Raw genomic sequence first — 27026 nt, 5'->3', positions numbered from 1 at the left:
AGCGCGCTTTCTGTGACGTCATTAATAGCACCCACTTCCGGCTTGCTTGAGCGAGTTTGCGCCGCAATTATTTATAAACGATGAACATGAAAAGAATCAAATTGATTGGAAACATTAGGCACGATCATTTATCACTAGATAGATTTGCATATTTAATTCATTGCATGAAGCCGCAATGGTTGACTACTTCTATCGATTTTCCGTTAAACGTATCTAATTACAAAACGGAGATCAAAATTGCCTGTCGACTCGCTTCTACAGAAGCGGAACAAGCGAGAGATACCGACGTTTATCTACAGTCAGAACTCAATACATATTGGTTAATTGATGAGTTGCGAGTGTTACAGGGTCGTAGGCGGCATTAACTGACATCTCTGTTCAAGGTAGATCTATAGGGCTGCATGTTCCGCCAAAAATGCTGTCCCGTGTACTTTTAAGGATTTCCGTGACTTAATTAAATAATATCAATCATTTTATCCGTTGCAGCATCCGATGTCTTTATTTCATCCACTCCCGACCACATTTTCGCCCCCTAGCGGTAACCTTGCTTATTTACTATACTGTCGATTCAGCTTTATACTAGCGATATATATATTGAACGGATGGAACACTGAGTTTATGAGAATTTGAAGAGGTGTCAGTATTTCAGCATACTACAACGTATCTAATCTGGCTTATTAAATTACCGGTTTACCCTTGATCCCGACCCACATCGGATCCTGAAATCCTATCTAATCCATGTAATGGTGTTGCAGTAGTTACAGTTGGAATATGAATTCCACAAGGAATTCGATGAGATAGGATTCACTGTGCTTGATGTAGGAATGTATCACTGATGATGATGATGATGATGATGATGTAGGAATGTATCACTGATGACGATGATGATGATGATGATGATGATGATGATGATTTTTTATGATGATGATGATGATGATGATGATGATGATGATGATGATGAAAGGATGTTTTTAATTCAAATACTTATTCATAGACATTGTTATAAAATTAAATCATAAAACAACGTAATACAGTTGCCAGGGTAATGTACCGATTTTTTCACAGTAGGCGATATTAACTCGTCTGTAATACACGATGATGGCGACACATTGGCGTACATGTATATCGTGATTTCCAGAGGTTCTCTTCAAAGTTAGCGTATCAAATCTAACTATATTATGTTAGTTCAATCAGTCTGGTATGCTAATCTAATCATAACGGAGACAATTCCATACTCTATTTATTGTCTATTGTCATATAGAAATCGTACATTATCAAAAGAAACAATCGCTATTTTCTGTCAAGCCATTTTCGCTTGTAACACGCCATTGCGCGAGACGAACTATAAAGTTGTCTGATATTAGTATTAAGAGGAAACTCTTTGGCCGGACATTTTGATTTGTACATTGGAAGCTTCTGTTGATCGATTTAGGCGAACAGTAGAACCTCGTAGTCCGACGTAATGGAGTGCGTTTCTTTAATCTAGACATTGTAGGTAACGTATTTAGGTCTGGCGATCTTGCTATGCAGACTCTTTGCTCTGATATCTGTTGAGCGTTTGTTCGGTAATCAATGAAACTTTCAATCTCTCCCAGAGTGCATTGCGGTTCCCTTCATTGTCATTGTAATGAAGGGAACCGCAATGCACTCTGGGAGAGATTGTAACTTTGTCCGGATTATATGATAAATTGCTCTACGAACAATGAAACTTTGTCGAGATAAATTTGTTCATTTTTTTTTATTTCTTTATTGACTGTTGGCCATACGGCTCATAAGTACATATTATAAACAATACAATACATATATAATACAATAAATACATGTATTGGTATGGAACAGCAATACAAATATAAAGTGGAGTACGGGTTAAAGATGTACAGATCGGATCTTATTTGCTTCGAAATTAAATTTTCCTAAACGACTTAATTCTTATATCTGTTTTACATCTAGTAACTGTATCAATTTGAACATTAACGGTTTTTTGGCACCAAAATGTTAATGAGGCGCATTCTTAAATTGTTATACATATTACATATTAGAGAACAATCTGCTCGATGACTATGATCTGTCTGGATTTTGCAGACCATATCACCACATCCGGACGTAGCGTTATCTGTATGATGTCCGGAAATACTAACTTCTTCCCCAAGTCTACTCCCATCTCCCATGTCTCTGCCCCTTCCAGGATGCCTGTGTTGCTCGATGCAGCTTTTATCTCCTTCTACCCATCTTTTATACACCAGATGGAGGTCGGATTGTGCTTGCAAAACGGAGGTGGTCTCTTCTTTCTTTCCACATCAAGAACATCTGCCAATTCCCGAAGCACCTGGTCATGCCTCCACCGGTATCGTCCTTGTGTCAGTTCGGTCTTACAAGCTGAAAGGATATGCCCCATGGTCCCACGTTCCTGGCATAGCTGGCACTTTGGCTCCTCAGCTAGTCCCCACCGATGCAGGTTTGCTGGCGATGGTAAAGTGTCGTATATTGCCGGCAGCAGGAACTGGATCCTGAATGGTTCAAATCGCCACAAGTCTGTTCAGGAGAGTTTTCGTTCTGGCAGCTGTCATCTTGTCCATGCTCCTTGAGAGTCCTCTGCCCTAGCTTTCCTGGTCTCTTCTTCTCTGTCTTTTCTTGTGTTCCAAAGATATTTTCCCCTTATTATATGTACCTTCCTACGTCTAGAAATGGATTGTTCCCAAACCTCGTCTTCCTGAGCAGGTTGCTCCAACGATGTCCCGGTGCTTGAGAGCTCCCTCGGCCTGCTCAACAGACTGGCATGCTGACCATTTCCTTATGTCCTAGTCTGAATTCCTGTGTAGCTTATCTTCTCGTCCGTTGAATCTCGCAGCGTCATCACTAACCTGGCTTTTGTTACCTTAAACTCCTCCACCAGCGATGACAGTAGGTGCGGCAGTGGTGATGTCCGTCTATAGAGTCCAGTGCTGGAGAAACTGGGCGGTACTCCAAGCCACCTCCACAGATTGCTGCTGATGGTTCTTTCCAGTCCTTCCACTATTGTCAGAGGGACCTCATATAGCATCAAGGACCACATGAGTCTCGGTAACAGTCCATGTTGGAATATCCATGTCTTGAACTTTCCTGGCAGCCCCGACTTGTCGATCTTCCTCATCCACTTAATTGCCAGTTTCTGCATGCTGTTGGTATTGCTGGTATTTTTAGCGAGGCATCAAACCATTTTCCTAGGCACTTCACTTGATGGGATCTCTTCTCCTTGCACCTTCAGCTTGAACTGTTGTGTCAGTCGTCCCTTCCTCATTATCATACATCTCGATTTCCTTGCCTTGAATTTCATCCTTGCCCATGAGACAACCTCCTCTAATGCAGACAAAACCTTGCTGGACATGTGTGGTGGTAGTCACGGTCAGGTCATCCATAAAACCTCTATTCGACGGTTGGTAGATTCCTGATTCTGTCCTGGGGCCCCCTGGTTTCCCGTCCTGCAGCCTTGATGAATAGATTCATCCCCATGACAAATAGAATGACTGATAATGGTACATCTTGTCACTATTCCTTTCTCCATGTTTTGCGAGGATGTTGTACCCTCACCAACAGTTAAACACGCCTGGATTCCGCTGAAGTAGCTTGTACTATTCCCCGTATATGTTCTGGGATAAAGTAGTGTTGTAGAGCTTCCTCAATTAGCTGATGTGGTATTGATCCATATGCATTAGCCAGGTCTAGCCACACTAATGTAAGATTCCCTCGGGTGGACTTGGCCTCTCTGATAAGTTGGCTTAGCACACTTGTATGCTCCACACAACCCGAGAAGCCTGGAATTCCTCCTTTCTGTACAGATGTATCCATTGGTCGTCATGTATGATGTCATCCTTTTTGCCAATACCGCAAAGAAAATATTGCCTTCCATGCTCAACCAGGAAATTGTTCTGAACTGCCCGATGTCTTTTGAGTCCCTTTCCTTTGGAACAAAGCATCCCTCCGCCTTGTGTCAATATGGTGGTACCTTTCCCCTCTTCCATACTTTCCTGAGTAACTGCCAAAGTCTCCTCAGTAGCCGTGGGCACTTCTTGTACAATTTATATGGAATTCTACTTGGGCCAGGAGCTGATCCAGTTCTTGCCTTCTTAACAACATCTTGGATCTCCTTCCATGTTGGTTCCTTGATGTCAGTGGAAACTCTGGAGGCTCCTCTGCTCCTATCCCTGGACAGACCCCAAGTGGAATGTCCCTATCTCCATCGCTGTGCGCTTCCTTTAGGTGTTGCTCAATATCTACTATGGAACTATTCAAATGACCTGATCTTTCTCCTCCCAGCAGTGTCTTTGTAAACAAATAAGGGTCCTTTATAAAGGACTCCCTCTTCCTTGCCCTTTCCTTCCTGGCCTTCTTTACCTGCTCTGCTTTCCCCGAGTCTTATAAGGTTCTCCCTGATATCGTCTCGCAGCTGATGTAGTCCTATCCTCTCGACTTCACTTGCTTTCCTATACTGTCTTGTGACAGCTTTCAGTTCTCTTCCGAGTCGTTGTATGGTATCCTGTCTTCTGTTTGGGATAATTCTGTTTTAAGAATACCTCTGCTTTCCCTTAACTCCAAATCTTTCCTTGCAGAACGTGTAGATGATTGTTCCCATTGCCTCAATCTTTCTGTCTACGATGTTAGATAAAACTGAATGGAAAAATTGTCTACAATACTTATGTTTACATAAAAACATTTTGAAGTCTCTTCTAATAAATCTCTCAAATATTGTTGGGCTTGATCAAAAAATCTTTGCCATATATACAAGATCAGCCTACACGATTGGAGCGATTAAAATAGACCTTTGTACAGAAGAAATTTGTCCAGGTACAATGTAACCTTCTTACCCAAGATACTGATTTGTGCATTAACAACTCTTAGAATGTTAACCCTTTCCCATGTTTGAAGTGTTAGCATACTTAAAATCTTTACAACCTTGATAGGTCAAATGTCAAGGTCCTGTATTTCTACATAGATTATATTGTGACCTCTGAACCCGGGTAATTTACATCTTACCCAGACCTGTGACAAAAGCCATTCATAAAGTTTACCTTTGTCCTCGATATAATATTGACAATAATAAAGTCTAAGGTATAGAATTTTCAATTACCAGGTACTGACCGTAGGCCGGTGGTTTTTCTCCGGGTACTCCGGCTTTCCTCCACCTCCAAAACCTGGCACGTCCTTAAATGACCCTGGCTGTTAATAGGACGTTAAACAAAAACAAACCAAACAAACCAATTTTCAATTACATGTACTTTATTTAGTTTTCAAGGATGTTGATGTAGGAGACAAACAGACAGACACAACAGACAACCAATGGGGGATGCTGCATCAAACAACATGACCTCGGGGGAAAAAAAACAAAAAAACAAATATAAAAAAAAACACAAAAAAAAATCTTGAAATAAAATTTTGATTATGGAATGTTAACCAGCAGTTCAACACATATCAGATAAATTCATATCATATTTACAATAAACATTACAAGTAAACATTCAGATGACAAATAGACAACATCAAGGTTGAGCTTTGACATTCAATCAAATGTAGAATAAATAGTAATATCATACACATATATACAAAATCTACAAGGTAAATCCTCCCTCAATTAGCTATCACAGATTTATTTGTATTACAAATCTACTTTAATGAACAAATTAAACAATTATGTATAAAATTTATACAGTGTATTGCTGCTATCCGAGAACTTAAGTGAATTTATATGAAAACGTGAAAATGTGAGAATGAAATTTCAAATGACAAGATCAACAATGATTTTGAGTTAGATCAACTTTGTGCACATAATTTTGTTAATCTTTCATTACTTAAGAACTTTTATCTGATCTTTGATAAGTACAATTGTATGAAGCATTTCAATTAAATTTTTTGGAGGACACATTTTTCTCTATTTCTGAGGATAGAATAAAATTACAATCTGATTAAAATAATCGTTACTGTGTTACATAGTAGAAGCCATAGACAGATGATTTAAATCAAATTGATACAACAGCAAATATAAATTTTCTCCAAAATCAAAAATAAGTTGTTGCTCTTATCATAATGTCCATGAAAGTTTTTGTAAAACCACAAAAATTTGAACCATAACATTTAGTACTGAAGTCTTGGTTTGAGCAATGATGATAAAATATGAAATTGTTTTAAAGACACGTGGTCCACATCAAGTAGATTCTGTAATTTCTAATTTTGCAACAACCATCAGATGGTCTGAGGGAAAATATTCCTCATCCATTATAGAATAAATTGTATCAAGACTCGGTTCAAAGTTCCACCATCCAACAGTTATCAGAGAAATGACACTTATCATCGACATAAAAAACAGTATATACGGAGGAAGTCGAAACGGTGGCCATTTTTGCAGTCCACGGAATATGCGGAATTTTCGACTGTTGAAATTGACAAATTTAAAATTATCAGGGTTACACAGGCAACAGTTGCATCCTAAGATCGCGAAAACAGCTTCACCTTTAAAATCAGCTCCGCTTATCAGCAGACAAATGACTGCATAAAATAAATGAATAACTGTGAAAATATTTAGAATTACAAATATAACAGTGTTGATAAACACACGACTAGAGCATTCGTCACAATCTGGTAAATTACAGGTTTTACCAATAGAGTTGTCTCCCCTGACACAAACCCCACAGCGACAGTACCCACGGGGGCCACAGTCCTGATAACATGGGTACCCTGTTACACCATACCATGATAGGTAGGAGGAATGGAGAAGAGTACTGAACCTATACATCACTATCCTCTGATGGTACTGTGTTTTGTAAAATGTACCATTCCCAAGGAGGTGAACACCGTGAGTTTTGAAATTTGAGGTCGCTAAGATGCGGTCTGGTCTACTTTCATATCCGGGAGTCGGCTGGAAAAAAAATACACAAAACAAATCAAATCCTACATGTATATACATGTACTTGGAATCTCCTACTACTAATAATGCAGTCAAGGCCACATTCAATATTCAAAACCATTCATAACAAACTTTGTCAATTGTAGATAACTTTGTTTTAAAATGTTCTTTGTATGAAAGGATTTCATTCACCACTAAAAAATATATATTTCTAGAATTTTAATCTCTTCCTCCTATAGCCAGGTTTTGGTCAACAAAAATGAACAAAGGGAAATAACTCCAGTTGTTGGCAATGTGATCTGATTTAGTGATTTTATTATGAAAAAACATGTTATTCCCCAAAATATTACCCCGCAAAATATGACACTGTAAGTTCAGTCAGTTAAAAAGATAAGAGATGATGAACAAAGTATGTTTACTGTGGGGAACTTAACACATGTATAATAATAACTCTTCAGAGCAAATGTTTCTGTTTCATATATATATACAACTATAAATAACATTTCTTTTATCTTGTATGTTTCGTGCACTATATGCCATCCCAGTAAGTCTTCCAATACAAAATTGTGGGTGAAAGAATGTTAGAACATGACTTTTCCTGCCGTTTTCAATGCTTTGAACGCTGGGAACTATTAGACCAAAATCACTGGACTTTTTCATATGGCATTTTGACGAGAGTGACATCCCCTTATCCATTGTTCTTGTCGGGCACTGAGACGACATTCTGTATCACATAGACCCTATGTGAGTCTATTGTGATATCACAGTAACTAGTACTGTTGGGCTGGACACATGATGAAAATGGCTGATGCTAACAGGCCCTCGGTTGGTTAAATATTAAGTTTAATATTGAAATATAGTGTATTGAAATTAGCAAAGTATTAGTAGGTGTGATATCCTACCAGAAAGATTGACTTCTTTTGAGGGCAGTATGGTCTGATAGTGTTATCTTTAGATGGAATAATACCATTGCCTCTAGCTCAGGTACAAACCTATAATCTCCTCCAGTAGTACTGGTGGGGGACTGGCAGATGGAGTACAAACCTATAGTCCCCTTCAGTATTACTGGTGGGGGACTGACAGATGGAGTACAAACCTATAGTCTCCTCCAGTATTACTGGTGGAGACTGACAGATGGAGTACAAACCTATAGTCTCCTCCAGTATTACTGGTGGGGGACTGACAGATGGAGTACAAACCTATAGTCTCCTCCAGTATTACTGGTGGGGGACTGACAGATGGAGTACAAACCTATAGTCTCCTCCAGTATTACTGGTGGGGGACTGACAGATGGAGTACAAACCTATAGTCCCCTTCAGTATTACTGGTGGAGACTGACAGATGGAGTACAAACCTATAATCTCCTCCAGTAGTACTGGTGTGGGACTGACAGATGGAGTACAAACCTATAGCCTCCTCCAGTAGTACTGGTGGGGGACTGACAGATGGAGTACAAACCTATAGTCTCCTCCAGTATTACTGGTGGGGGACCGACAGATGGAGTACAAACCTATAGTCTCCTCCAGTATTACTGGTGGGGGACTGTAGATGGAGTACAAACCTATAGTCTCCTCCAGTAGTACTGGTGGGGGACTGACAGATGGAGTACAAACCTATAGTCTCCTCCAGTATTACTGGTGGGGGACCGACAGATGGAGTACAAACCTATAGTCTCCTCCAGTATTACTGGTGGGGGACCGACAGATGGAGTACAAACCTATAGTCTCCTCCAGTATTACTGGTGGGGGACCGACAGATGGAGTACAAACCTATAGTCTCCTCCAGTATTACTGGTGGGGGACTGACAGATGGAGTACAAACCTATAGTCTCCTCCAGTAGTACTGGTGGGGGACTGACAGATGGAGTACAAACCTATAGTCTCCTTCAGTATTACTGGTGGGGGACTGACAGATGGAGTACAAACCTATAGTCTCCTCCAGTATTACTGGTGGGGGACTGACAGATGGAGTACAAACCTATAGTCTCCTCCAGTAGTACTGGTGGGGGACTGACAGATGGAGTACAAACCTATAGTCTCCTTCAGTATTACTGGTGGGGGACTGACAGATGGAGTACAAACCTATAGTCTCCTCCAATATTACTGGTGGGGGACCGACAGATGGAGTACAAACCTATAGTCTCCTCCAATATTACTGGTGGGGGACTGACAGATGGAGTACAAACCTATAGTCTCCTCCAGTAGTACTGGTGGGGGACTGACAGATGGAGTACAAACATTATGTGATCAATACATTTCATAAATCTATTGATTCATCAATCTTATGAGGACAATACCTCCAATGACTAGTAATTGTCATTAATAACATAAAAAATAAATTACCATATTGCTAAAGGTTCGTCCACTGCTAGGATGCCCGACCATCTCCCAAACGTCGCTCCAAGGTGCCTTTCCCTTCGCACCCAGAAACTTTATATCCTGTATGTGACATTCAGATAGTGTCTTCTGATTTGGTGATGTGAACAGTTTCACGGGCCAATCAAAGTCATTGTAGGTGTTAAAATCACCCAGGATAACACTCCGTAAGTGTTCAGGGGAACTTTCCTGATCTGGATAAAACACAAGAACAAATTGTTAATCAGACTCTCAGGAACATGTTATAAACTTCAATTTTGATAATCTTATAGCATTAATTCTCAGGTAAGTATCCTCCCCTGGAGTAAAAGTTTAGTATCAACATTTTTGGAGGGCATATTAAAGTACCTCAATTCTTCCACAATACACTGTATGTGTTATTCCACTCTCAGGCCATTGTATAAATGTGCTGACTGTTGGATATATTATGTTATATTCCACTAGTGGAAGATAACCCTCCAGTCTTTGGATTGATCAAGAAATTGAACTTTGATCTGAACTTGTACACCTTATTTGCATACACAAACAGGTCACATGACTCATGATTTTTGGATATGGAATTTATTTCACACTCGTACGTTTTCTTTTAAAAGTTTCAAACAAGAGGCCCATGGGGCCTGTATCGCTCACCTGGTTGGATTTGACCAAATGTCAAAATAATGTTCATGTTCAATTTATTCATACGCATACTCTCTAAGGGACTGAAAGACCCTATGGATTATTTTTACAACCTAATTGTGTTTGAAGAAACTAAGTCCCTTAGGCTGGGGAAAGACCCTTGGGCCTCTTAGACTCCGCCCCTCAGGCCCCTGGGTGTTCAGAGTAAAATTTATACAAACTCTGTTCCCCTCCCCCCAAGGATGTTCCTGACCAAATATGGTTCTAATTCATTCATAACTTTATGACTTGTAGCAATTTAAAGACTAATCTCTATTCCCCTATTTGGCCCCGCTCCTCAGGCCCCTGGGGGTTCAGAGTAAAAATTTATACAAACTCTGTTCCCCCTTCTCCCAAGGATGTTCCTGTTCAAATTCATCCATAACTTTATGACTAGTAGCGATTTAAATGATTAACCCTATTTCCTCTATTTGGCCCCGCCCCTCAGGCCCCTGGGGATTCAGAGTAAAAATTTATACAAACTCTGTTCCCCTTCTCCCAATGATGTTCCTGACCAAATTTGGTTCAAATTCATTTATAACTTTATGACTAGTAGCGATTTAAAGGATTAACCCTATTTCCCCTATTGGGCCCCACCCCTAAGGCCCCTGGGGGCCAAACCAACCATTTATACAAAATTGGTTTCCCTTCACGCAAGGATGTTTCAGACCAAATATGGATCAAATCCCTTTATTCCTACGGAAGAAGAAGGATTTCAAAGAATTTGCTATATTTCCCCTATTGGGCCCCGCCCCTAAGGCCCCTGGGAGGCCGACCCACCGTTTATACAAAATTGGTTCCCCTTCACCCAAGGATGCTTCAGACCAAACATGGATCAAATCCCTTTATTCCTGCAGAAGAAGAAGGATTTTAAAGAATATGCTATATTCCCCTATTGGGCCCCACCCCCCAGGCCCCTGGGAGGCCAGACACAAAGTTTATACAAAATTGGTTCCCCTTCACCCAAGGATGCTTCAGACCAAACATGGATCAAATCCCTTTATTCCTGCAGAAGAAGAAGGATTTTAAAAAATATGCTATATTCCCCTATTGGGCCCCACCCCTCAGGTCCCTGGGAGGCTAGACCCACCGTTTATACAAAATTGGTTCCCCTTCACCCAAGGATGCTTCAGAACATTGGTTCCCCTTCACCCAAGGATGCTTCAGACCAAATATGAATCAAATCCCTTCATTTCTACAGAAGAAGAAGGATTTTAAAGAATTTGCTATATTTCCCCTATTGGGCCCCACCCCTACGGCCCCTGGGGGGCCAGACCCACCGTTTATACAAAATTGGTTCCCCTTCACCGAAGGATGCTTCAAACCAAATATGAATCAAATCCCTTCATTTCTACAGAAGAAGAAGGATTTTAAAGAATTTGCTATATTTCCCCTATTGGGCCCCACCCCTACGGCCCCTGGGGGGCCAGACCCACTGTTTATACAAAATTGGTTCCCCTTCACCCAAGGAGGCTTCAGACCAAATATGAATCAAATCCCTTCATTTCTACAGAAGAAGAAGGATTTTGAAGAATTTGCTATATTTCCCCTATTGGGCCCCGCCCCTAAGGCCCCTGGGGGGCCAGACCCACCGTTTATACAAAATTGGTTCCCCTTCACCCAAGGATGCTTCAGACCAAATATGAATCAAATCCCTTCATTTCTACAGAAGAAGAAGGATTTTAAAGAATTTGCTATATTTCCCCTATTGGGCCCCGCCCCTAAGACCCCTGGGGGGCCAGACCCACCGTTTATACAAAATTGGTTCCCCTTCATCCAAGGATGCTTCAGACCAAATATGAATCAAATCCCTTCATTTCTACAGAAGAAGAAGGATTTTAAAGAATTTGCTATATTTCCCCTATTGGGCCCCGCCCCTAAGGCCCCTGGGGGGCCAGACCCACCGTTTATACAAAATTGGTTCCCCTTCACCCAAGGATGCTTCAGACCAAATTTGGTCAAAATCCACTGAGTAGTTTAGGACTAGTAGCGATTTAAAGGAAAAGTTGACGGACGGACGACGGACGACGGACGCTGCGCCATGCCATAAGCTCACCGGCCCTTCGGGCCAGGTGAGCTAAAAACACTCGATAAAGCTTGTGTCTTTTGTAACTTTAAAAAAATGGATTTATAGAGGTTACACAACGAGTGGTTGTTGGATATGGAATTTATTTCACACGAGTAAGTTATTTTTTTAAAGTTACAAAAGACACAAGCTTTAGCGAGTGTTTTTTGCAACTTTTAAAAAATAACTTACGAGTGTGAAATAAATTCCATATCCAACAATTTCGAGTCGTGTGACCTGTTTCTACCACAATAATATCGGCTTGAATCAAAGGGAAACGTGGCCAAGTATAATTTCGCGTATGCAAATAAAGTGTACCAGTGACGTCCGGGACCCGGTGATGTGACGTCATTAGATTATTGATGACGTCAATAACAATTGCAGCTTGGGTCAAAGTTCACTGTGTTAGCCAATCAAAATGCGTACAGAGTTTATACCACGTGTGGTATAAACAGATTGTTAATCAACAGCTGTAATGATTAACTGATGGTCTGATAGTTGAATAACACAGGGTATTGTGGTAGAAATTATGTTATATTCCACTAGTGGAAGATAACGCTCCAGTCTTTTGATTGATCAAGAAATTGAACTTTGATCTGAACTTGTATACCTTATTTGCCTACATGAACAGGTCACATGACTCATGATTTTTGGATATGGAATTTATTTCACACTTGTACGTTTTCTTTTAAAAGTTTCAAAAAACACTCGATAAAGCTATAGCTTACTCGAGTGAAATAAATTCCATATCAAACAACTACTTGTGTAACCTCTATTTAACTCACTATTTTAAAGCTGACGAGTCTACAAAAATAAAGGGGGTATTAGACGGCAGTGGCTACTGGCTTATTTGCAAATACCATTAAATTTCAAGAAAATACACCTAATAAGTGCACTGTGTCTGTGTCCTTACAATAATCATGAGGAGTACTTGTGTGCTTAAGTAAACCATTTACATTATACAGGGAAAAGTTTCCCTACAAAACTATGGATTTATTATTTTTTTTCAAAAATGCATTTTCTTCACTTTTCTGAAACAGAGTCTTGTGATAAACAACTTAAGGTTACTTGGTATATTCAATTTAATAAGTCAGTGAGGTAAGCAATCTTTCTATGAACTTTAATTATGCACACCCATACTCTTTCCCTTGGACTTAAAGAGCCTTAGAGGTAATTGAGTTTATAAGATCAATTACCATAAACAAAACCTCATTGTGTCTTTGAGTAATTGTTTCTTTCATTATGCAGTGGATAACAGACAATTCTTTGGAATCTTCTCTCAATCCCTGTCCTTCAGGATTGTAGCCTAGAGGCACTGGACCATCTCAATCCCTGTCCTTCAGGATTGTAGCCCAGAGGCACTGGACCATCTCAATCCCTGTCCTTCAGGATTGTAGCCCAGAGGCACTGGACCATCTCAATCCCTGTCCTTCAGGATTGTAGCCCAGAGGCACTGGACCATCTCAATCCCTGTCCTTCAGGATTGTAGCCCAGATGCACTGGACCATCTCAATCCTTGTCCTTCATGATTGTAGCTCAGAGGCACTGGACCATCTCACTCAATGTCCTTCAAGATTGTAGCCTAGAGGCACTGGACCATCTCAATCCCTGTCCTTCAGGATTGTAGCCTAGAGGCACTGGCCCATCACAATCCCTGTCCTTCAGGATTGTAGCCCAGAGGCACTGGACCATCTCAATCCCTGTCCTTCAGGATTGTAGCCCAAAGGCACTGGACCATCTCAATCCCTGTCCTTCAGGATTGTAGCCCAGAGGCACTGGACCATCTCAATCCCTGTCCTTCAGGATTGTAGCCTAGAGGCACTGGACCATCTCAATCCCTGTCCTTCAGGATTGTAGCCCAGAGGCACTGGACCATCTCAATCCCTGTCCTTCAGGATTGTAGCCCAGAGGCACTGGACCATCTCAATCCCTGTCCTTCAGGATTGTAGCCCAGAGGCACTGGACCATCTCAATCCCTGTCCTTCAGGATTGTAGCCTAGAGGCACTGGACCATCTCAATCCCTGTCCTTCAGGATTGTAGCCTAGAGGCACTGGACCATCTCAATCCCTGTCCTTCAGGATTGTAGCCTAGAGGCACTGGATCATCTCAATCCCTGTCCTTCAGGATTGTAGCCTAGAGGCACTGGACCATCTCAATCCCTGTCCTTCAGGATTGTAGCCCAGAGGTACTGGACCATCTCAATCCCTGTCCTTCAGGATTGTAGCCTAGAGGCACTGGACCATCTCAATCCCTGTCCTTCAGGATTGTAGCCCAGAGGCGCTGGACCATCTCAATCCCTGTCCTTCAGGATTGTAGCCTAGATGCACTGGACCATCTCAATCCCTGTCCTTCAGGATTGTAGCCCAGAGGCACTGGACTATTTCAATCCCTGTCCTTCAGGATTGTAGCTCAGAGGCGCTGGACCATCTCAATCCCTGTCCTTCAGGATTGTAGCCCAGAGGCACCGGACCAAGTAACGGTCACCACTATTATAACACAACCTCTGTTATTGCTCTCTGGTAGCCAGAAATCTTAAAGGAACTATACATAATCTGTCTCATGAATTTATTGGGCAGTATATATATATTTAAGTCATGTCTGGTAATAAGCCCACACATATCTGAGGCAAACATGTTAATTTCTTGTCCCATAGACTATAAGCTAATGCTGTTTCATTGTATGATAGAAGTTCTATGACACAACCAATATGATATCTAAGAGTGTGACATTTCAATGACTACACTGTCACCTTCATCAGACATTGTCACCTTCATGAGACTAATGTCTGATGAAGGTGACAATGTAGTCTTCGAAACGTCACACTCTTAGATATCATATTGGTTGCGTCATAGAACTTCTATCATATTTACTTTACCAACCTGAAGAAAATGTTCTAGAATACATGTAGCTGTTTCATTGTGCTGTAATAAGACTGCCAATATTAGATCATAAATTTCACTGTCCTGTTAAAATACTGGTTCTTACATTGAGTTTGAAATGATGTTTTAGCTTCCTCTGGTTCCTACTAAAGACACACCTACCTCGTATCAGTTCAATGACTGACTTGGTATTTCCACACTGTTGGCGGCGGTCATATGAGAGGTGTAGAGCGCCGACTTGGACAGAAATGTGTGGAGTGATGAAGACTTTGGCTAATATAAGAACTCGACTGTTGGTGTCTGGACCGGGTACAGGGGGCAATGTGTGCTTGGAGAACAATGTGATTGGTCTTCGACTCAGGATCCCAATTCCTGGAGTAAACAAGTATAATCTATTAATTTCAGATTTTTTTCACAATATGTCTTTTTTTACAACCTGTAGTCTTTATTTGAACTATTGAGTTATATAAGGGTAATCATGATCAATATAGAACAAGAATAGGGTATCATATATATTTTTGAGTTACAACTTTATGTAAATTTTTTTTTTTTTTTTTTTAATTTTTTTTTAAATGCAATATATTTTATCATTTGGGCATCTATCTATAGATATATCCATTTCCTATAAGAAAATCTTGAACCATATCGTCATTTTTAGTAGCGTAACCATGTCACAAATTGATAACATCATCAATTTCTAGACACATTTTCATGATGGCGTGATGAAAAAGATTTACAACACCTTAAAATTTGTTACTTTTTATGTGCAGTATGATCAAAAAGCCTTGTGCTGGCAAACCAAACTCAAACTCTTACACTCCAGTTGAGAAATCTCCCGAGAAATAGGGTTAACAAACTTAAACTAACTCCAGAAGAACTTTCTTGGAAATAGCGATAACAACCCTCAACTGTCAATATTCAAAATGGCCTCTTGTCAGCCATCTTGTTTTTGAAATTTTATCTAATTTTTCAATTTACTTTAGACTACACTTTTTTATCAAGAAATTTGGAGTATTTAACCTTCCTTCTCCCAGCCCGGCCAGTGAGCTCCCTTGGGTTTGTGAACTTCGTTAGCTTCCTGAAACAGTCTCCATTTGTAGTCCGGCAATAGCTCCTGGAGTTCCATTATCTGGTTTCCACCCCTATCTGCATGGAATCTTACTTCCTGGAAAGCCACTACATCTGGCTTAGCGTCATTTATCTGTTATACAAGAAAATACTGACTGTAACATTGATTTTAAAATAAGTTTATTGAAGAATACATTAGCTGCAACCAAAGAGTTATAACAATTAAACATGATAGATTATGGCTAAGTTGAACACCATCATCACAATTTTTTTCATATGTTATTCATTTTCATAGTTCCCTATAGTATATTTCCATATTACATGTATATAGTCAAAGTCCCCTTTAGAATTTAGAACCTGAGTTGAAAAAAAAAATTTAGTTAGTTGAAGGTGCTTTATTTTCTGAAAAAGACTTTTAAGAGTAATCATGATCAATATAGAACAAGAATAGGCTATCTTTTATATTTGTGTACAACAACAAAAGTCACACCCATTATGCTATTACCATGTGCACCCTCCGAAAGCTTGAGTTTCTTCTTTTATTTATTTTTTTTTAATTTCAATTGTCTGAAATTAGTCAACATACAATGTACATGTAAATGCTTATTATTGGAGGCTATGTATATTTTTTCATCTGATGTTATCATCTGATATATTTTCAAACTGTGGGTGCCATTTTATGCCTTTTTGTGAGAAACTGTGTGCATTGCACATTCAGTGGGGTATCACATAATTCCTAAAGTTAAATACTAAAAACCAATTAAGATTTCCTTCATATGCATGTACAGTTTATACCTTTATAACGAATCTCTTTGGGGACCAAGAAAGTTAGCTATATAATTGAAATTCTACATACAATTACAAATTGATGTCCAGTCCATGTTTTTGTGTCCAGAGTGTAGGATATATCGAGCATGAGTCTCTAACTAGTTTTGGGAGATTTTTGAGTGGTAATAATTGAGTATTTTACCCTTGTATATATTGATATTGTGATTTTATACTTATCAATGTGCACCATTGTGATGGCAAAGTGTGACAGCTTATACATGTATGTGTGAATGTAGTAAGTATGTCGGGGAAGGTACATTGTAGTTGGATGACAGTGTAGAAGCCATTGGCTGGCACGTTTTTGAAAGGCAGTTTAGTTGTACTTCCCTAATAGTGTTATAGTAGAAGTTTTAGTGTATATAGTGTGGATAGTACAAGTTTTAGTGTATGTAGTGTGGATAGTAGAAGTTTTAGTGTATGTAGTGTGGACAGTAGAAGTTTTAGTGTATGTAGTGTGGACAGTAGAAGTTTTAGTGTATGTAGTGTGGACAGTAGAAGTTTAGTGTATGTAGTGTGGACAGTAGAAGTTTAAGTGTATGTAGTGTGGATAGTAGAAGTTTTAGTGTATGTAGTGTGGATAGTAGAAGTTTTAGTGTATGTAGTGTGGATAGTAGAAGTTTTAGTGTATGTAGTGTGGATAGTAGAAGTTTTAGTGTATGTAGTGTGGATAGTAGACGTTTTAGTGTATGTAGTGTGGATAGTAGAAGTTTTAGTGTATGTAGTGTGGATAGTAGACGTTTTAGTGTATGTAGTGTGGATAGTAGAAGTTTTAGTGTATGTAGTGTGGATAGTAGAAGTTTTAGTGTATGTAGTGTGGATAGTAGAAGTTTTAGTGTATTTAGTGTGGACAGTAGAAGTTTTAGTGTATGTAGTGTGGACAGTAGAAGTTTTAGTGTATGTAGTGTGGATAGTAGAAGTTTTAGTGTATGTAGTGTGGATAGTAGAAGTTTTAGTGTATGTAGTGTGGATAGTAGAAGTTTTAGTGTATGAAGTGTGGATAGTAGAAGTTTTTGTGTATGTAGTGTGGATAGTAGAAGTTTTAGTGTATGTAGTGTGGATAGTAGAAGTTTTAGTGTATGTAGTGTGGATAGTAGAAGTTTTAGTGTATGTAGTATGGATAGTAGAAGTTTTTGTGTATGTAGTGTGGATAGTAGAAGTTTTAGTGTTGTAGTGTGGATAGTAGAAGTTTTAGTGTATGTAGTGTGGAGAGTAGAAACTTTAGTGTATGTAGTGTGGATAGTAGAAGTTTTAGTGTATGTAGTGTGGATAGTACAAGTTTTAGTGTATGTAGTGTGGATAGTAGAGGTTTTAGTGTATTTAGTGTGGATAGTAGAAGTTTTAGTGTGTGTAGTGTGGATAGTTGAAGTTTTAGTGTATTTAGTGTGGACAGTAGAAGTTTTAGTGTATGTAGTGTGGATAGTAGAAGTTTTAGTGTATGTAGTGTGGACAGTAGAAGTTTTAGTGTATGTAGTGTGGACAGTAGAAGTTTTAGTGTATGTAGTGTGGACAGTAGAAGTTTTAGTGTATGTAGTGTGGACAGTAGAAGTTTAAGTGTATGTAGTGTGGATAGTAGAAGTTTTAGTGTATGTAGTGTGGATAGTAGAAGTTTTAGTGTATGTAGTGTGGATAGTAGAAGTTTTAGTGTATGTAGTGTGGACAGTAGAAGTTTTAGTGTATGTAGTGTGGACAGTAGAAGTTTTAGTGTATGTAGTGTGGACAGTAGAAGTTTTAGTGTATGTAGTGTGGATAGTAGAAGTTTTAGTGTATGTAGTGTGGATAGTAGAAGTTTTAGTGTATGTAGTGTGGATAGTAGAAGTTTTAGTGTATGTAGTGTGGATAGTAGAAGTTTTAGTGTATGTAGTGTGGATAGTAGACGTTTTAGTGTATGTAGTGTGGATAGTAGAAGTTTTAGTGTATGTAGTGTGGATAGTAGAAGTTTTAGTGTATGTAGTGTGGATAGTAGAAGTTTTAGTGTATTTAGTGTGGACAGTAGAAGTTTTAGTGTATGTAGTGTGGACAGTAGAAGTTTTAGTGTATGTAGTGTGGATAGTAGAAGTTTTAGTGTATGTAGTGTGGATAGTAGAAGTTTTAGTGTATGTAGTGTGGATAGTAGAAGTTTTAGTGTATGAAGTGTGGATAGTAGAAGTTTTTGTGTATGTAGTGTGGATAGTAGAAGTTTTAGTGTATGTAGTGTGGATAGTAGAAGTTTTAGTGTATGTAGTGTGGATAGTAGAAGTTTTAGTGTATGTAGTGTGGATAGTAGAAGTTTTAGTGTATGTAGTATGGATAGTAGAAGTTTTTGTGTATGTAGTGTGGATAGTAGAAGTTTTAGTGTATGTAGTGTGGATAGTAGAAGTTTTAGTGTATGTAGTGTGGAGAGTAGAAACTTTAGTGTATGTAGTGTGGATAGTAGAAGTTTTAGTGTATGTAGTGTTGTAGTAGAAGTTTAAGTGTATGTAGTGTGGATAGTAGAAGTTTTAGTGTATGTAGTGTTGTAGAAGTTTTAGTGTATGTAGTGTGGACAGTAGAAGTTTAAGTGTATGTAGTATGGATAGTAGAAGTTTTTGTGTATGTAGTGTGGATAGTAGAAGTTTTAGTGTTGTAGTGTGGATAGTAGAAGTTTTAGTGTATGTAGTGTGGATAGTAGAAGTTTTAGTGTATGTAGTGTTGTAGTAGAAGTTTTAGTGTATGTAGTGTGGATAGTACAAGTTTTAGTGTATGTAGTGTGGATAGTAGAGGTTTTAGTGTATTTAGTGTGGATAGTAGAAGTTTTAGTGTGTGTAGTGTGGATAGTTGAAGTTTTAGTGTATTTAGTGTGGACAGTAGAAGTTTTAGTGTATGTAGTGTGGATAGTAGAAGTTTTAGTGTATGTAGTGTGGACAGTAGAAGTTTTAGTGTATTTAGTGTGGATAGTAGAAGTTTTAGTGTATGTAGTGTGGATAGTAGAAGTTTTTGTGTATGTAGTGTGGACAGTAGAAGTTTTAGTGTATGTAGTGTGGATAGTAGAAGTTTTAGTGTATGTAGTGTGGATAGTAGAAGTTTTAGTGTATGTAGTGTGGATAGTAGAAGTTTTAGTGTATGTAGTGTGGATAGTAGAAGTTTTAGTGTATGTAGTGTGGATAGTAGAAGTTTTAGTGTATGTAGTGTGGACAGTAGAAGTTTTAGTGTATGTAGTGTGGACAGTAGAAGTTTTAGTGTATGTAGTGTGGATAGTAGAAGTTTTAGTGTATGTAGTGTGGATAGTAGAAGTTTTAGTGTATGTAGTGTGGATAGTAGAAGTTTTAGTGTATATAGTGTGGATAGTAGAAGTTTTAGTGTATTTAGTGTGGAGAGTAGAAACTTTAGTGTATGTAGTGTGGATAGTAGAAGTTTTAGTGTATGTAGTGTGGATAGTAGAAGTTTTAGTGTATGTAGTGTGGATAGTAGAAGTTTTAGTGTATGTAGTGTGGATAGTAGAAGTTTTAGTGTATGTAGTGTGGATAGTAGAAGTTTTAGTGTATGTAGTGTGGACAGTAGAAGTTTTAGTGTGTGTAGTGTGGATAGTTGAAGTTTTAGTGTATTTAGTGTGGACAGTAGAAGTTTTAGTGTATGTAGTGTGGATAGTAGAAGTTTTAGTGTATGTAGTGTGGACAGTAGAAGTTTTAGTGTATGTAGTGTGGATAGTAGAAGTTTTAGTGTATGTAGTGTTGTAGTAGAAGTTTTAGTGTATGTAGTGTGGATAGTAGAAGTTTTAGTGTATGTAGTGTTGTAGTAGAAGTTTAAGTGTATGTAGTGTGGATAGTAGAAGTTTTAGTGTATGTAGTGTTGTAGAAGTTTTAGTGTATGTAGTGTGGACAGTAGAAGTTTAAGTGTATGTAGTATGGATAGTAGAAGTTTTTGTGTATGTAGTGTGGATAGTAGAAGTTTTAGTGTTGTAGTGTGGATAGTAGAAGTTTTAGTGTATGTAGTGTGGATAGTAGAAGTTTTAGTGTATGTAGTGTTGTAGTAGAAGTTTTAGTGTATGTAGTGTGGATAGTAGAAGTTTTAGTGTATGTAGTGTGGATAGTAGAGGTTTTAGTGTATTTAGTGTGGATAGTAGAAGTTTTAGTGTGTGTAGTGTGGATAGTAGAAGTTTTAGTGTATGTAGTGTGGATAGTAGAAGTTTTAGTGTATGTAGTGTTGTAGTAGAAGTTTAAGTGTATGTAGTGTGGATAGTAGAAGTTTTAGTGTATGTAGTGTTGTAGAAGTTTTAGTGTATGTAGTGTGGACAGTAGAAGTTTAAGTGTATGTAGTATGGATAGTAGAAGTTTTTGTGTATGTAGTGTGGATAGTAGAAGTTTTAGTGTTGTAGTGTGGATAGTAGAAGTTTTAGTGTATGTAGTGTGGATAGTAGAAGTTTTAGTGTATGTAGTGTTGTAGTAGAAGTTTTAGTGTATGTAGTGTGGATAGTAGAAGTTTTAGTGTATGTAGTGTGGATAGTAGAGGTTTTAGTGTATTTAGTGTGGATAGTAGAAGTTTTAGTGTGTGTAGTGTGGATAGTTGAAGTTTTAGTGTATTTAGTGTGGACAGTAGAAGTTTTAGTGTATGTAGTGTGGATAGTAGAAGTTTTAGTGTATGTAGTGTGGACAGTAGAAGTTTTAGTGTATTTAGTGTGGATAGTAGAAGTTTAAGTGTATGTAGTGTGGATAGTAGAAGTTTTAGTGTATGTAGTGTGGATAGTAGAAGTTTTAGTGTATGTAGTGTGGATAGTAGAAGTTTGAGTGTATGTAGTGTGGATAGTAGAAGTTTTAGTGTATGTAGTGTGGATAGTAGAAGTTTTAGTGTATGTAGTGTGGACAGTAGAAGTTTTAGTGTATGTAGTGTGGACAGTAGAAGTTTAAGTGTATGTAGTATGGATAGTAGAAGTTTTAGTGTATGTAGTGTGGATAGTAGAAGTTTTAGTGTATGTAGTGTGGATAGTAGAAGTTTTAGTGTATATAGTGTGGATAGTAGAAGTTTTAGTGTATTTAGTGTGGACAGTAGAAGTTTTAGTGTATGTAGTGTGGATAGTAGAAGTTTTAGTGTATGTAGTGTGGATAGTAGAAGTTTTTGTGTATGTAGTGTGGACAGTAGAAGTTTTAGTGTATGTAGTGTGGATAGTAGAAGTTTGAGTGTATGTAGTGTGGATAGTAGAAGTTTTAGTGTATGTAGTGTGGATAGTAGAAGTTTTAGTGTATGTAGTGTGGACAGTAGAAGTTTTAGTGTATGTAGTGTGGACAGTAGAAGTTTTAGTGTATGTAGTATGGATAGTAGAAGTTTTAGTGTATGTAGTGTGGATAGTAGAAGTTTTAGTGTATGTAGTGTGGATAGTAGAAGTTTTAGTGTATATAGTGTGGATAGTAGAAGTTTTAGTGTATTTAGTGTGGACAGTAGAAGTTTTAGTGTATGTAGTGTGGATAGTAGAAGTTTTAGTGTATGTAGTGTGGATAGTAGAAGTTTTTGTGTATGTAGTGTGGACAGTAGAAGTTTTAGTGTATGTAGTGTGGATAGTAGAAGTTTAAGTGTATGTAGTGTGGATAGTAGAAGTTTTAGTGTATGTAGTGTGGATAGTAGAGGTTTTAGTGTATGTAGTGTGGATAGTAGAAGTTTTAGTGTATGTAGTGTGGACAGTAGAAGTTTTAGTGTATGTAGTGTGGATAGTAGAAGTTTTAGTGTATGTAGTGTGGATAGTAGAAGTTTAAGTGTATGTAGTGTGGATAGTAGAAGTTTTAGTGTATGTAGTGTGGATAGTAGAAGTTTTAGTGTATGTAGTGTGGATAGTAGAAGTTTTAGTGTATGTAGTGTGGATAGTAGAAGTTTTAGTGTATTTAGTGTGGATAGTAGAAGTTTTAGTCTATGTAGTGTGGATAGTAGAAGTGTTAGTGTATATAGTGTGGATAGTACAAGTTTTAGTGTATGTAGTGTGGATAGTAGAAGTTTTAGTGTATGTAGTGTGGATAGTAGAAGTTTTAGTGTATGCAGTGTGGATAGTAGAAGTTTTAGTGTTGTAGTGTGGATAGTAGAAGTTTTAGTGTATGTAGTGTGGAGAGTAGAAACTTTAGTGTATGTAGTGTGGATAGTAGAAGTTTAAGTGTATGTAGTGTGGATAGTAGAAGTTTTAGTGTATGTAGTGTTGTAGAAGTTTTAGTGTATGTAGTGTGGACAGTAGAAGTTTAAGTGTATGTAGTGTGGATAGTAGAAGTTTTAGTGTATGTAGTGTGGATAGTAGAAGTTTTAGTGTATGTAGTGTGGACAGTAGACGTTTTAGTGTATGTAGTATGGATAGTAGACGTTTTAGTGTATGTAGTGTGGATAGTAGAGGTTTTAGTGTATGTAGTGGGGATAGTAGAAGTTTTAGTGTATGAAGTATTATTATTATAAGTTTTCGTGTATGTAGTGTGGATAGTAGAAGTTTTAGTGTGTGTAGTGTGGATAGTAAAAGTTTTAGTGTGTGTAGTGTGGATAGTAAAAGTATTAGTGTATGAAGTGTGGATAGTAGAAGTTTTAGTGTATGTAGTGTGGATAGTAGAAGTTTTAGTGTATGTAGTGTGGATAGTAGAGGTTTTAGTGTATGTAGTGTGGATAGTAGAAGTTTTAGTGTATGTAGTGTGGATAGTAGAAGTTTTAGTGTATGTAGTATGGATAGTAGAGGTTTTATTGTATGTAGTGTCGATAGTAGAAGTTTTAGTGTATGTAGTGTGGATAGTAGAAGTTTTAGTGTATGTAGTGTGGACAGTAGAAGTTTTAGTGTATGTAGTGTGGATAGTAGAAGTTTTAGTGTATGTAGTGTGGATAGTAGACGTTTTAGTGTATGTAGTGTGGATAGTAGAAGTTTTAGTGTATGTAGTGTGGACAGTAGAAGTTTTAGTGTATGTAGTGTGGATAGTAGAAGTTTTAGTGTGTGTAGTGTGGATAGTTGAAGTTTTAGTGTATGTAGTGTGGATAGTAGAAGTTTTAGTGTATGTAGTGTGTATAGTAGAGGTTTTAGTGTATGTAGTGTGGATAGTAGAAGTTTTAGTGTATGTAATGTGGATAGTAGAGGTTTTAGTGTATGTAGTGTAGATAGTAGAAGTGTTAGTGTTGTAGTGTGGATAGTAGATGTTTTAGTGTATGTAGTGTAGATAGTAGAAGTTTTAGTGTATGTAGTGTGGATAGTAGAAGTTTTAGTATATGTAGTGTGGATAGTAGAAGTTTTAGTGTATTTAGTGTGGATAGTAGAAGTTTTAGTGTATGTAGTGTGGATAGTAGAAGTTTTAGTGTATGTAGTGTTGTAGTAGAATTTTTAGTGTATGTAGTGTGGATAGTAGAAGTTTTAGTGTATGTAGTGTGGATAGTAGAAGTTTTAGTGTATGCAGTGTGGATAGTAGAAGTTTTAGTGTATGTAGTGTGGATAGTAGAAGTTTTAGTGTATGCAGTGTGGAAGTTGGTTTTACTTTGAGGTGTTATATATATTTGTAGTTGTTGTTCTGTTATTAAATAAAGTAAATTTTGTTTTATATAAAACACCTGTCTTCATTGCATGGTTTCTTTAAAGTCAACTGAACCTGAGTTTTAGGTAAACTGAACACATGTGTCATCTGTGTATCGAAAGGCAGAGCTATATCGCTACCTGTCAATTAGCTACCTGTATACAATTTAGGTGGTTTTAGGTTCACTTATCGGTATGCATGAATGCACATGTTACATGTAGATTTCTCAGTATGCATTTACTGATGTCTCAAAGCATAGTCAGCTCAACTACTTCAAGGTCATCACAAGTAACTTGAATTGTGAAGCTAATTGTATTTCTAGTGGTGTTGATAGACAGTGATTGTGTTCTTTTGGAGTGAACGTTATACATGTATATTGTTGCTTCACTGCAGCTGTGCACAAATCATATCAAAATCATTTATAATAGATATTAATTATGTATGTAAAAGGCTTGGGTTTTAAACACTCAATGTTATAGTACACATTTCCATATTTACATCCTGTTAACCAGCATGAATGTTGTAATTAACAGCTCCATATAGATTATACCGCATAATCTGACGTTTTTGATTGGCTAATATTTTTTGTATATGTTTATTAAAAATTACCTTACCTATACACCACTCTATACATTTTAAGTCTTTACATAGTCTTATAACATGTTGCATATGCATTTCAAGGAATACAATTAAATTTAGCGATAAAGGCTACAGCTCTGCATTGAAGTATCATATGACAGTCTGGCAGAGGCTTTTACATAGCTGGCTGGCTCGTCTTTCTTCTTCTATAGAGTCAGGTATAGGCAATACATTTTGACCTAGACGTCTATATTATTCTGGGTTGGATGGTATTTTTCTCATTGTAACCATGATATACTCAGTAATTCCATGGTTAATTTGGGTGGGTTTTTTTTTCATTTTCTTTTCTCATTATAGGCATGTCATGATCATAGTCAGGTTATTCCTGTGTGTATTTATCCAAGGGTGGACCATTGAGTGGATATATATTTAATTTGGTATGAGATATTGGGCCGGACGCCAGCTAGCATGTGTACTAAATAAAATGTTGAACTTGATCACAAGTGTTGTCCTTCACTGATCTGTAACCAGCTATGAAACGCATGCAGCCAGAACCATAGAGTTATGGACCTAAAATCACTAGCTATAATGAGGTCACACTTATGGTGTCTGGTGCCAGAACTTTTACATGTTAATGCAAAAACTTCATTGTTCTTTTCAAAAACAAATAAAAGCCACAGTCAAAGTACAAAGTAAGGTTTAGAAATATAGTTTGGCTATAATGTACCTATGAGAGACCATGTTAACAAAGCAGTAATGCCTTCAGAAAAGATAATTATAAGATCTAAGTGTAGGTAGCTATACATGTGTTACAGGAGAGGAGAAAATGTAGAGGCCAGACTGGTGTTCGAACCCAGGACCTCTGAACACTAGCCGGATGCTCCACCAATTGAGCTACCTGCATGGTCACCGATGATCGACCCAGTCCAGTTCCACTACACACCTCCCTCCTTTTTTCAAGTCTTCGCCCTCGAAGACACACGAGACCATTATACCATCATGGGTATTTCAGTTGGGCACCAATTTTGTAACAGGAGAGGAGAAAATGTAGCGGCCAGACCAGGGTTCGAATTCGGGACCTCTGAACACTAGCCGGATGCTCTACCAATTGAGCTACCTGGTCACGATGATTGGCCCAGTCCAGTCCCGTTACACATGTACAAGGGATACTTGCACCTTTCATAATCACATGCAATAATCTAATGATTGAATTTTATCAATAAAACATAGAAATGTAAATAAGATTTTTTAAGAAATATATATAGGAATTTGACAATTATCTTCAATTGTTGAATATCCTATAGAATCCTAGACATAGGCCATTTTCGTTTTTGCGATCCAAACGGTTGGTCCAGTTCAGGTTGGGGAAATCTGCCATTTTCAGCTACTCTAGCTAAACATAGCTACTATCGATAGCTGGATTCAGCTACTTCAAAACAATTTACCTGTTGACGTGTCAAATACACAAAGTCACATGCGCCGCAAAATGATCGAGTACGCCACCCTACCAGACACAGTATTTTAACAACTTTCACGAATATAAACGATATCGGTTTTTTTTTTTTTATATTTTATATATATTCATGGAAGTTGTTTAAATACTGTGTCTGGTAGGATGGCGTACCCGATCATTTTGCAGTGCACAGGCAACTTTGTGTATTTGACACGTCAACAGGTAAATTGTTTTGAAGTAGCTGAATCCAGCTATCGATAGTAGCTATGTTTAGCTAGAGAAGCTGAAATCAGCTATATAGCTGAAAATGGTAGATTTCCCAAACCTGCAGTTAGATCGGTGTTGTCCTTTTTTTAAATAAAGTCTAAAGACGGACCTGGCGATTTCATATTGTTTTCAGGCGAATTTTGACAAAGACTCCCAAGGCCTGTTTTAACATTTGCAGGTCCGTCAAGATATATGTTTGAAATATAACATTTAAAAACTGTCGAACCGGTTTGTCCGCATATAAACGAACAGTCCCATAGACTTGGCACAAGGGAGACAATCTGGCAAATAGGCCTGTCCCTAACAGTTGATTAACATACTGTCATTTATACCATTTGCGCTATTCTGTACTTCCTGACACTCCAGTTGAACATGACGTTCCATAGATTACAGGTGGCGACAGTTACATCATGTGACAACACAGCATTTACGTAAAAACATCCTATGAGTAAAGCCAGGCAACCGCATCGTTTCTCCATTTTGTTGTGGGGTGCTTACTTTTAATTAATTGAGC

The 27026-nt window shown here is 38.1% G+C and overlaps 1 protein-coding gene across 2 annotated transcripts; it reads right to left on the bottom strand.

Annotated features, from left to right (window-relative positions):
* Positions 1 to 5235: 5235 nt before the first annotated feature.
* LOC117330650 lies at positions 5236 to 27013 on the bottom strand. 2 transcript variants are annotated; one of them, XM_033889083.1, is made up of 5 exons: positions 26845 to 27013; positions 15872 to 16052; positions 15010 to 15223; positions 9217 to 9445; positions 5236 to 6886 (listed from the first exon to the last, which is right to left on the bottom strand). In XM_033889083.1, the coding sequence occupies exons 1-5, from the start codon at positions 26989 to 26991 to the stop codon at positions 6176 to 6178; spliced, it is 1482 nt and encodes a 493-aa protein (XP_033744974.1). In that variant the 5' UTR covers positions 26992 to 27013; the 3' UTR covers positions 5236 to 6175. The 2 variants fall into 2 exon arrangements, with proteins under 2 accessions (XP_033744974.1, XP_033744975.1); XM_033889084.1 differs by having other exon boundaries at positions 9217 to 9443; positions 15014 to 15223.
* Positions 27014 to 27026: the final 13 nt, after the last annotated feature.

Source organism: Pecten maximus, chromosome 7, assembly GCF_902652985.1.
Source record: "Pecten maximus chromosome 7, xPecMax1.1, whole genome shotgun sequence".
Lineage (NCBI taxonomy): Eukaryota > Metazoa > Mollusca > Bivalvia > Pectinida > Pectinidae > Pecten > Pecten maximus.
Note: the sequence above shows the minus strand (reverse complement) of the source record. Positions and strands in the feature narration are given on the sequence as shown.

Excerpts from the sequence above, each read along its gene's own strand:
- LOC117330650 (XM_033889083.1), bottom strand. The coding sequence starts at position 26,991 with ATGGAGAAACGATGCGGTTGCCTGGCTTTACTCATAGGATGTTTTTAC. Across the intron at positions 16,053-26,844 it reads AGTACAGAATAGCGCAAATG|ATAAATGACGCTAAGCCAGA; the intron begins GTATAAATGACA and ends CTTGTATAACAG. Across the intron at positions 6,887-9,216 it reads GACGAACCTTTAGCAATATG|CCGACTCCCGGATATGAAAG; the intron begins GTAATTTATTTT and ends TTTTTTTTCCAG.